Below are 13,011 nucleotides of genomic sequence, written 5' to 3'. Positions count from 1 at the left end.
CTCACCGACCTGGTCGGTGACATGCTTCATCATCGGGGTCCACCTTGACAGCCGAGTGCCATCAAGGTGTGCTGCGACACCTGAAATACAGTGGAGCTGGTATGTGAATGATGAGTGCAAGAAAAAGTAAGTGTGTTAAAAATTGTCTTGGTATGACTTGTGGGGGGAAAAAAATTATTCTTAAGACTACTGGACAATATTAAAAACGTGTGTGTAGATAAAATAATAGGCTAATTATGACCGTGTGTATCTGTAGATAAGTGAAAGGTCTACATGTTTCAACCCGTATTGGAACATACCGGGTTTTTGTCAGCCTACATCTGATTCTGATGTTTCAAGCAACTCGTCCATCAGTAGCAATGGGTCAAATACCAGTAGCAACAAACAGAGGGGCACAGGTGGTAATAGAGGACAAAACTTTTGGCCGAATTTCAATCCGCCAATGTTTCAAGGCCCCTACAACCAACCATCACATTATCCAATGTATGGATGGCAACCTCCATTTCAACCACACTTCCAACCACCCCCATTTCAACAGAACCAATTTCGGCCTCCTTTTTTTTCACAGGGGCCGACGGGGAAGAGGAAAAAACAGACAACCAAATCAGGTACACTGGGAGGAGGACGATCCAGTGAGCAATCGGACAAAGAGCAAGGCAGGGCCCAGCAATGCGAGACCCTAGTAACAAATCTGTCCTCCAGACGCTATCAACCACAGAAGAAAGTGTCTTGAACAAGGGATCGGGTTTTGTCCCAACAGCCCGTTTGGACAAGTTCCAATTACATTGTGAATTGGCAGGTTTTTTAAGAAAGCTAAGATTAAGGGCCTTTTTTGAAAAACAGGGCCCCCCAAAAGAAAAAGAAGTTGTAAATGAAAGTGGATTAAGAGTCAAATCTACATTCACGCCACCCCCTCACACAACCCCGGTGGAACTGATCGCCTTCGAACAGGCCGTGTACAATGATGTGGAAAAGATGAAGGTTTCCACTCAATTTCAAAACATGATTAGAGCTGAGAACACAGTACTATCTGAACTACGCGCCTGTGAAGCCATCATAATAAAACCCGCCGATAAAGGTGGAGGGCTAGTGGTTATGGACATAACTGCATATCGTGAAGAATGCACACGACTTCTAAGTGACACCAGAAATTATCAGATCCTGGAATCAGATCCCACCAATGAACTAAAAACAGAAATCCTACAATTAGTGGAAACCGCAGAAGCCTCAGGCAGGATATCAAAACAAGAAGCGGATTATTTGTGTACCACAGAAGGGAAAATCCCATATTTCTATATCTTGCCCAAAATGCATAAGGGTAGGTTACCACCCCCAGGACGCCCAATTGTTTCGGGCATTGGTTCTTTATTAGAACCTTTGTCCAGGTTCTGTGATTTTTTCTTAAAGACTATTGTCCAAAATACTGCCACGTATATACAAGACACAAAAAGCTTATTGAACCTATTGCAAAATATGGTGGTTGATGAAAACACTATCCTACTAAGTTTTGACATTGAAAGTCTCTATACAAGCATACCTCAAGATGACACTATCAAAGTCCTTGAAAACACTCTGAACAACACAGACTGGTCATTCAACACACCCAGAGCTTTCATTCTGGAATGTGCCAAGATGGCACTAAAATGTAACTATTTTGAATTTGAAGGCACCCTCTATTTGCAAACAGGGGGTACATCAATGGGCAGCGTTTTTGCCCCCAGCGTGGCTGGATTGTATGTGTACGACTTCGAACAAAAGTTCATCTTGAATGATGAAAATCCCTTTCGTGAAAATTTGACATTCTGGAAGCGTTACATCGACGACGTCCTAGCGATCTGGCAGGGATCAGTCGAACAGTTGGACCAATTCATCATCTGGATAAACACCTGCGATGAAAACCTTAGATTCACGAACTGCTATGACAAAGAAAGGATTGTATTCCTTGATGTGGTCATTACCAAGGAGAGTAACCGGCTAGAGACAAGAACTCATTATAAACCCACTGCAAAGAACAACTTGCTAAGGTTTGAGAGTTTCCACCCTCGCCCACTCAGGGAAAATCTGCCGTATGGACAATTTCTCAGATTGCGTAGAAATTGTAGTAAGCTCTCTGAATACAAAGAACAAGCCACTGATTTATCCACAAAACTCTCAAAACGCGGATACCCAATCAAAATTGTAAACAAATGTCAGAAGAGGGCCAGAAATCAACCCAGAGAGGCGCTCCTTGAAGAGAGAACGACTAATGAAGACTCGATACCACTGACATGTGTAACCACGTTCAATGCAGTATCCAATCAAGTAACCAGGAGTATCAACAAACACTGGGCGATCATAAATACTGGCAACTTACATTGGGAAAAAACACTCTTCTCATTTAAGAAATCTCACAGTCTAAAGGACACTCTGGTCAACATCAGGCCCAAAACAAGGACTGCCCCTAATAATCCTCCTATTACCAGAACTTGGGGCCTCCCTGATGTCACTGGACATTACCGCTGCGGAAACTGCAGCGTATGCCATCGGACGAGAAATACAAAAACACTGGACCTTGAAGCCGGAAAATTATGGAGACAACTTGCCCATACAAACTGCAATAGCAGTAACGTGATCTATTTGATTGAGTGTACATGCAGGAAGCAGTACGTAGGAATGACTACCCGTAAGGTGAAGCAACGGATATGTGAACACCGCAGCACGATCCGCTGCAGAAAAAGTGCGACCAGGCTAACAGACCATTTTCTAGAGAACAGTCATACACCAAATGACATGATATTGACAATTATCGAACAGATAACACCTGGACCCAACCTACAGAAACGTCTGTATGAAAAAGAACAGAGATGGGTCTACAGACTATCAACACATATCATTGGATTGAATGACAATATCCCATGGGCTAATGTCCTATAACTTCCATCTCTGAAACATTGTTGTTGTCCCTCCCGCATCTGTCTGGTCAATATAACACAGAATAAACCGCCCCCTCGGTTTATTGATCATCTGACATCAGTGCAACCTAGTTTGCCCCTTCACATTACTGTCAAATACTCTTCTATCCTCTATTCTCATTGCCCTAGTACAGTACAGTCTTATTTGAGGCTGCCCAGGAAGATTCCTCTATGCCTATTGACTAAGAGGGTTCCTAGTCCCCTTGAGCTTCCATACTTACTGCCTTTGCAATTCATAGAGCCCTTATTAATACTTCCGTATTGATTCAGCAATGGTGATTATTATATATTTTTTTCTAGGGAGCGTTATTCTTTTTATCCTGCTAATAAGCAGTTTTTTCTAAGTATACAATATCAATACGATCGCTTCACCTTATGGAGCGTCAACGTAATTGTAGAGCTAATCCTGGCACCTTCTAAACATCCATTTGCTTTTTGAACGCGGTAGCGTTTCCGTTACTATAGCATCGCCCCTTTGTGAACGCTACAGGCTACCGTACCGCTCCTTCTGGGAGCGCCTGACGTCATCACGTTCAGGAGACCACCCCTACCCCGACTCCGATGGCGGTAGTCTTAACCCGCTTCACTATGCGATCTCACTACGGGCGCATGGAGGGGCAAACTAGGTATACCGTTTGACCGTACCACTTGAAAACTGTAAGTAGAACATTGAATTCCCTGGATGAAACGCGATTGTTTCAGTTTCTTCGTCTGAGTTTTTCCAGCACCTTCCGTAAGTCAACCCTGAACTAAGCAACCCCTCCATTTCATTGCAGAATATGTCTTCCAACAGTGGCCACCCTTCCCTCTAATCCCGTGCAGCCTAAAGACCCTGATTTAGGAGTAAGCACCTTCCCGGCATACTGTGCGTTATATCTTGTGTTAGTTTTGTATTGTCTCTGTTGCATAAAGAAGAATTAATAGCACGTCGTTCCTTTTCTCACTTTTAAGGATATGATTATTGCCTAGCCACGCACCTATAATTATCGGATGCGAGTGACAAAATTCTGAACCTTTTTCACAAAGCACACAACTATTGATAGGTGTGCCAGGTAGCCATAATGGCTGTATTGCGCCAATACCTTATTCCTATGTAATTGAGCAGCACACTGCACTAAAAATAGTCTGCATTAATTCTGTGTGGGATGTTCACAGAGACAGCAGATTTCGTCACTTCACTACGTTGCAGGCACGTAACGAGTTTTCTTGTGACAAATTCTCTTTCTCCCCCTACAGGTCTTTTTTTACTTTGTGCGTAACCCCTCCCCGGGTACAGCATTCTTCACCCTGTAACAGATTTTGGTTAACAGGTCAACAAAGGATTGTAGGTATGGCAGGACGTTAGTGTGCCCTGACCACCCACTTTCCCTTTTTTTGTCTTTTTGGTCCTGACGAAAACCCGGTATGTTCCAATACATGTAGACCTTTCACTTATCTACAGATACACACGGTCATAATTAGCCTATTATTTTATCTACACACACGTTTTTAATATTGTCCAGTAGTCTTAAGAATAAAAAATTTTTGCCCACAAGTCATACCAGGACAATTTTTAACACACTTACTTTTTCTTGCACTCATCATTCACATACCAGCTCCACTGTATTTCAGGTGTCGCAGCACACCTTGATGGCACTCGGCTGTCAAGGTGGACCCCGATGATGAAGCATGTCACCGACCAGGTCGGTGAGTGAGGGGTTTATTAAACCAAAGAAGGACTTTCTTCTTTTTCCACTAGAAAACCATCCCACCAAGATCGCTCTTTGAGCCTCTTATGGTGGTACTCCTTTTTTTGTTATATAGATACCTAGCCAAGGGGACCAGGAGTACTTTCCGTCCACTCACGTGACTTAATTCCCTTTACTCTCTCCATTTGTTTATTGTATGTATTTATTAATTTATTGACCATGTATCCTAGCTGAACATACTTTTGGATGCCAAATGTACATAAATAATACAAAAATTAAACAAGATAAATAGTGAAAATTCAAGTGATAACTAATAAGAGGATAAAAGGACTTGAAAATTACTTTAAACGTCTCCTATGGAGAGCTATAGCAGAGTATTATGTTACGCAGAATTACATTACAGTTCTCATCCAAGAAAACTGGATGCTTATTGTCAAATCTTCTTTAGGATACCACAGGCAAGTTGAATACTGTATGCTCTGCTTCTCCAACAACAAGCTTCTCTTGCTTAATATTTCATCTGCACAAACTTGATCCAAAAAGGATGACGTGATATAAGATTATATTTATTGTATTTTGACACTATCTTTAGTTAATACATCTCATCACCACCCTAACACAATTAATGTTCAAAGTTGGAAATGATTACAGTATTAACAACATAACATATAAGAGGATAACAAATTAGGTATACAGTAGTTTGACAAAAATCAAAAAGTCACAAATCATGAACATTTATTTACTTAAAGAATTATATTTGAAAAGCATGTATTTTTTTTGTCGAATTGTTGTATTCTGAAAATGTTTTTTATGAAACAGATTCTCCATTTAATTCAAATATTCTTTGTTAAGAAATATTTCTCAAGATGAAGGTTCAAAAAGCCCCTAAACATTTTGAGATTAGTTTATTTGAAAATAGAAAACAAATAAGAGAAAAAGAAATGAATAGCTGAAAAAAATGCAAAGATGTGATTAATTGACAATTTCCAGGTAAACTAATAAAAATACAGTTATCTATTATTCAGTGGTGTGCAGAACTGCTGGGGAAAAGTACTGGGGAACACAACCTGCATCCACTAATGCCTAGACCACATATTAGAAAACAAAGAAATTGAGAGTTGTTTGCTGTCAGTGGCAAACATGTTTGCCTCATACAAGCACAACTTATTCATCTCTTACATAATTAGGAGAACAACAAAAATGTGGTTTCCAAAACAAATAACTGTGGAGAATGGAAAGTTTCTGGGTTGCTGAAACTTATAGGTCCTGTTGACCTACCAAACATTTATAATTCAACATGACATAACTATTTCAAACGTAATCACTTTTGTAATCAAAACTGCAACATTATTGCGCAATACGAAAATCCTTTCTTGCTACACCTCTTTACAATACATGAAAACATATGCTCTGCAAAACTCACCTCATATATGCGGGCAATGCCACAAAGAAGGCTTACTTCTCCAGGAAACCGATCTAACCCCTGCTTAAATAGCTGCAGAGCTGTTACTGGCTGGTCTAATCGAATATATACCTAAACCAAAACACAGAGAACACAAAAAGTTAAATCTACCGCCATTCGTTGCAATGCTCTAAAAAGGAACTGGGGGAAATGGTCAACTAGTAAGCAGAACCAACACATTCTGTAACAGGTAATTTATAAAGCAGGGTAACCACATAATTAGTTAAGGAATCGGTGTAGATGACATTTCTATGAAATTTATTCTTTGTTAACATGAAGTTTAAACAATGAAGGATTATGATCACTTTAGACAGAAGCAAAATCATTTACAGAATAATATACTGACAAACACAAGATAGAATTTGATTGTATAACCTGGATTGCACTTTGGAGATTGAGTTTGGATTTCTGAAGACAATGTGGCTTTCATAAGGGTTTAGGAAAGCAATAAATAAAGGAGACTGAATGATGCCCAGCAAGGTTATCCGACAAACACAAAAAATGGTCTGCAGGAAGTAATCTTCACCTTAAATTGAGAACAGTAGATCGTAGGTTCCTAACAGATTTTCAAATAATACTTTTCCAAACCCTTCACATTACTGATAAAGACTGTATATCAAATTGCCACAATGCTCATCTCTCAGCCGAAGAGGAGACTTAACCATGAAGGTTTCTTAACCATTGGGTGTCTATCAAGCTAGCTTCACACTGATTTAGAATACTGGTAAAAACTGTTGTAAGGTTCTATAAAAAATTAATTTATTTTATCCACAAAAATTTAAAAAATAATTTTATTTTTACAAAAGAAATTATTGAAAACTATTGATTTTCTCAAAATGTACAGCAAAACATAAACCAATTGAATCGCCTATTGCATGACAAATTAAATACTCAAGAATCTGTGGTTAGGTGAGATATTGAAAACAACTTTCAATACATTGTTTAAGCTTGAGGAGATGAGTGTCCAAAGCATTTTATACATATAATTTCCAAAAATTTGGAAATCATTTGTATTTGGTCTGTGGCTGAAAAAAGCTACTCAAGACAGAATTCTGTAAAAACAAAAACATCTGATACTGTATGACATATAATTTTATATCTACTCATCCAATATCCAAAAAGACTAATTGCCAGTAGCCAGGCATATTCCAGATAATACAACCAGAACAGGTATTGCATACATTGTTTTAACTGCTGCAGGGCGCTAGTATTCAGGGAGTGTAAATCAAGTTCATCTGCAGGAGCAGTACCTCACTGACAGAAGGACGTGCTTATTCAATGCCATGCATTTGCAAGATCTAGTATTAATGACCAGTATTAATGATAGAGTAAACAACATGTTTTCAAACCAAATTCAAGTATTCAAAACACCAGAAAGATTACAGTTGCAATTTCCATTCATGAGAAGTCTTAAGGCTGCAGGCAGTCTGAAGGATGGCTACATTTTGTACTTTTTTGTTGTGTTTTATATATAGCGCAAACTTGACCCGAAGGTATCCGAGCGCTTTACATTAGCACAAGTTGCGTTACAGAAGGAATAATAAATCACAAAAAGACCAGGATCCTGGAACTACAGAGATCCTAATCTGTCGTATCTCCTATTGTAGTCCACATGAAGACTTGTAGTTTTCTACATAACCTCATAACCTTCATTGTACTCTAATCAGTAGTATGTGTATGTATATAACATAAAACCCTTTCCAACACTTTGTTGACAGTTTTTAAGATATCAGGGACTCGTAAGAATGACACTTTGAACTGTTTCAGTCCCATTCACACACTAATTTGTGTAAAAAATGTGAAAAGGGCGAAATGATCCCTCACGGGCGTACCAACAAGCGGGCCACTAGTAGGTACTCACCAGATGAGCCCATTTTTTCATCATCGGCGGTCATTAAGCCCAAACAGAAAGGTGTCCAAAGCAAGATATAAGAAGTGTAAAGGTGAATACAGTGAAGTGAACAAATAAATCACACCTCACAGTGTGGAAAATAATGATTAAAATTGAAGGGATTCACTCGATACACAGTAATTTTATTCTTTTACTCAGTGACCCACTCAAACTAAAAAACAGTGTAGGTAGCTATATATGCATACCACTGTTAGATCTGTGCATCTAACAGTGGTATGCATATATACCTACTCACACTGTTTTTTAGTTTGAGTGGGTCACTGAGTAAAAGAATAAAATTGCTGTGTATCGAGTTAATCCCTTCAATTTTAATCATTTTCCACACTGTGAGGTGTGATTTATTTGTTCACTTCACTGTATGCACCTTTATACTTCTTATATCTTGCTTTGGACACCTTTCTGTTTGGGCCTAATGACCGCCAATGATGATAGAAATTGGCTCATCTGGTGAGTACCTACCAGTGGCCCGCTTGGTGGTACGCCCGTGAGGGGTCATTTCGCCCTTTTCAATTTTTATACACAAATTAGTGTGTGAATGGGACTGAAACAGTTGAAAGTGTCATTCTTATGAGTCCCTGATATCTTAAAAACTGTCAACAAAGTGTTGGAAAGGGTTTTATGTTATATACATACACATCCAATGATTAGAGTACAATGAAGGTTATGTAGAAAACTACAAGTCTTCATGTGGACTACAATAGGAGATACAACAGATTAGGATCTCTGTAGTTCCAGGATCCTGGTCTTTTTGTGGTTTATTACTCTATGAGTGGAGGGCGACCAGGGTCCTTTTTCCCTCTATGCTCCATATTGATTGTGCGTTACAGAAGGACACAATCATTTTTTTTGTTAGGCACAGGGAGATTAAGTGATTTGCCCAGAATCACAGGATGTAGAGCGTCCATGCCCAGCTTCAAGGTTGACCGCTCTAGCCGCAAGGCCACATACTCTCCCCCAGAACAAGGGCCTCAATGTTTAGCCAGGTCATAGGTAATCAGACTGGGTTTCACTTAGCCTGTTCTCTCCTGGGACCCATTTCTGCAAGTCAAGAGTTCACAGACGCAGATAGAAACCTAGCTAGAGTTCCATTACATCGCTAAGCTCTATTCTGCAAGGACAATGTTCAATAATACAAACTTGTTAGGTAAGCCTACTGCACTTTTTAAATCAGCACACACTAGAAGACAAAGCTTCAGCAGGGGGCTACAGTCTAAGTCGAGACATTAGAAACTGTAACAGTGTATTCCATAACACTGACCTAAACAAAGGTCCACCAAATGTGAAGAAAAAACCCTGGTTTAATCATACCTCAGACATTTTTTGCAGATCCCTCTATATTTAATGTGTGTATATTAAGGAAGGACAAGCAAGACCCAAGTACACATTTATAATGAATTAACGTAAATCTGCACTCTTAGAAGTTTTCATGCTGGATGTGCAAATCCTGGACGAATGGGAGAGTCTTCCAGCAGAGTTACCATATTCCTCTATTTACCCACTGTGTTGACTTCTATGGAAATACAGGCTTTGTGCAGAACAGAGATTAGCTGGCTGCCTTAACCCAAATTCACTAAAGCGGATGACCACTTTTTGCAATACGTAAAAGATCCTAAGAAAGGACACTGATCATACACCTTTGATAGGAAAATCGGGCAAGTAGGAGTTCTTGGGTGATTCCTCAAACTCAGTACACTGCAGTATAAAACAACACCCAAAAAGAACATCTATGTAATGTACATGGGAATATATGGAGGATATTAACTTGCTGGCCCAAGAGGAGAAAGCGTGTTCATATGAGGATAAAGGCAGCCGAAGACCCTCAGATAAAGGCACTGGAAGAGACTGGAAGGAATGGATAACACCCACGTGTTACCTTTGGCCTGGCCTGCTGTTCCCTGGTTATTGAATAGTGTATTGCAGTTCAGCAACACTGTAATAAGACCTTAAATCTAATGCAGACACCCAACCTAGGGTAGTCTGACAAAGCAATAAGGGCATTGCACGGTTTCACAGTAAGCATAAGAGTGTCAAGATGTAGGGATCTCCATTGATATGTGTAGGTATATATCACTCTCCAAACCATGTTTAGCAACATTCCACTAGTCTCACCTTTGTTCCCAGATTTAGTACTGCCTAACAAGCATCTTCAATGCCCAGTGGCCTTTTTTTTCTTCTAGGTCGTTGACTCCATACAAGGCAGCCAGATTCAGCGATTCAACAACTTATTCAGTATTCACCCACACCTGCGTATCTGAATCTCTTTGTACAGATCTTGTTAAACCAAAAATTGCCTACCACTTCTCTTAGCAACCCTAATAGCCCTAAGTGACCTGAAAAACAGTTTCTAGTTATGTGCCTTTGTTGACATCACAGAAGTCAATGATGGCTCGGCACATTTCCTCTCTATATGATCTGTCAGTCAGAGTTCTCTCCTGAGAGGCCAACTTGGTTGTAGAGGGTTATATCCCCTTTGAACCACCAGCACTCCTTCTGTAACATATGTGGGAATAAGAATTAAGAATAAAAGGAGTACCCAGGATTAAGTTCATAATGTGATCCATCAGTCATAGATCAAGTTCCTTAGACCCAGAACCATTAGCAACGCCACTGATGTAGTGTGTACTGGTTTGAGAACTACTTTTCAACTAAACTATGTAATATTGGTGGTTCAATTCATCAAGCAAGGAAATGGCATACTGATTGTACTCCCTTGGCACTCACACTTAACACACGAAAAAATATTTCTTGTCGATAATGGGAAAGTTAGAGCCTCATGGCAGAGTAAGCTTACCTGAAAGTGCACCAGCCATAACAGCTAAATCTGTGTATATTCCTGCCTTACCAGAAATCACTTTGTGTTCCTGGACAGGAAGACCCAAAGTGCATCTTCCCTTGCTTAGGAAGAGAATAAAAAGAAAACCACAAATTACCTTCACCTTAGCCATAAGTAAGCTGGTCTCTTGTAATATTATCTCTAAGGTCATCACCCAAGTAAATGTGCCCATATCCTTTATCTCTGGACTACACCACTTAAGCCTTTCAAGTACCAAAATATTGCAACAAATTCAGCCATGACCAATACAGAATGAATGTACAGGTCAATTAACTCTCTCAACTGAACACAATGGGTCCAAAGATCGCACTGAGTGCCTTATGAATGTTATGAACAATCCATCAGTTTCATCACACCAGTGAACTATTGTGATTTTGCATTGCAACCTCTCCCTTACCGTAAGCAACTTCCACTCCTATACAATTTGTTAAACCCCAACTTCAACTGCATATATGTGAACTGATGGAGGAAGCCCTCACCTCTGCATCACTTAAAATCATCTACTCAGCCCCAAAATCCATATGTAGGGGACAATGAATAATAATCTGGGTGGCAGGCATGGAGAGCAGGATCAAGTGGTTAGCACGAAAGGAGTATGTTTCAGAACATAAAACAAGAAGAGAGGATTATGTGAAGGAGAACAAAGGACACATAATAAAACCACAAGTCCCCAGGGAAGATGACTGGTGTTGTTCCCGAACTAACTAATGAACTCTGTTTGAGGAGACAAAACTCACTGCCGAACCTGTAAATGTATCCCAGCAAGGAGGGGGTTGCTTCAGTCCAAAGTAATGTTATATTAAAAAGACAACGCACATTATTTCACAGCAAGTTGGACCTTTGTGCATGAACAACAGGTTTTAAAAGTGAACCTACATGCATACATTAACACTTATTAAACGTAATAAGGCAACTTAATATTATTCAATGGAAGAGGTAGGCCTCATAGTAGTGAAAAACGAATTGATGAATTTTTCAATACCAGGACATGTCCAACCTTTAAAATATAATCACCCTGCCCTATGGGCTACCTAGGGCCAACCTTAGGGGTGACGTATATGTAATAAAAGGGGAATGTAAGGCTTGGCAAAGAGGTTATATTGCCAAGTTGATTTGGCAGTTTAAACCTGCATTCAGACTGCAATGGCAGACCTGGGACATGTTTTAAGTAGGTGGCACAATACGTGCCGCAGGTCCACTAGTAGCATTTAATTTATAGGCCCTGGGGGATATGGTATACCACTTTACTAGGGACATATAAGCAAATTAAATATGCCAATAGGGTGAAAGCCAATCTGACCAGGTTTTCGGTAGTAAGAAAGCACTTTAGCATTGGTGAGCAGACAGTCCTAACGCCAATAAAAAGGAATTTCAGCAAAAACTGGAAGGTAAAGGCAAAATGTTTGGGGAAAGACTGCCCTACGGCTCACAGGTCTAACAGTAAATACATTTTAAATCCTGATACTTCTACAAGCAAGTTTGTGGAGTGGTGTAGAGTGTCGTGGAGTGGTGTAGTGTGTCATTGAGTGGTGTAGTGTGTTACAGAGTGGTGTAGCACTCTACATCTCTCAACGACACTCATGACACTCAACACCACTCCATGAAACTCAACACCACTCCACAAACTTGCTTGTAGAAGAATCAGGATTAAAAGTAGAGTGGTGTACGGTTTCGAGGAGTAGGGTAGAGTTTCATGGAGTAGCATAGAGTGGAGTTGCATACAGTGTTGTGGAGGGAATAGATTTGAGCAGAGAGGAAGGGCATTGAGTGGAGTAGAGAGTTGTGTCATAGAGTGAAGTAGAGTGGCAGATAGTAGAGTGGACGTGGAGCAGAGTGGACGTGGAGCAGAGTGGACGTGGAGCAGAGTGGACGTGGAGCAGAGTGGACGTGGAGCAGAGTGGACGTGGAGCAGAGTGGACGTGGAGCAGAGTGGACGTGGAGCAGAGTGGACGTGGAGCAGAGTGGACGTGGAGCAGAGTGGACGTGGAGCAGAGTGGACGTGGAGCAGAGTGGACGTGGAGCAGAGTGGACGTGGAGCAGAGTGGACGTGGAGCAGAGTGGACGTGGAGCGGCGTGGAGTAGAGCGGCGTGGAGTAGAGCGGCGTGGAGTAGAGCGGCGTGGAGTAGAGCGGCGTGGAGTAGAGCGGCGTGGAGTAGAGTGGCGT

General features: G+C 40.6%; 1 protein-coding gene across 1 annotated transcript in view; it reads right to left on the bottom strand.

Moving 5' to 3' along the window:
* Nucleotides 1–13,011, bottom strand: part of TTC8 (tetratricopeptide repeat domain 8) — a 340,270-nt gene that overhangs the window by 129,647 nt on the left and 197,612 nt on the right. The window contains exon 9 of the mRNA XM_078660024.1: nucleotides 6,063–6,173. Within this exon, the coding sequence (XP_078516150.1) occupies nucleotides 6,063–6,173 (111 nt within the window). The remainder of the gene's footprint in view (nucleotides 1–6,062; nucleotides 6,174–13,011) is intronic.

This window comes from Lissotriton helveticus, chromosome 9, assembly GCF_964261635.1.
Source record: "Lissotriton helveticus chromosome 9, aLisHel1.1, whole genome shotgun sequence".
Lineage (NCBI taxonomy): Eukaryota > Metazoa > Chordata > Amphibia > Caudata > Salamandridae > Lissotriton > Lissotriton helveticus.
Note: the sequence above shows the minus strand (reverse complement) of the source record. Positions and strands in the feature narration are given on the sequence as shown.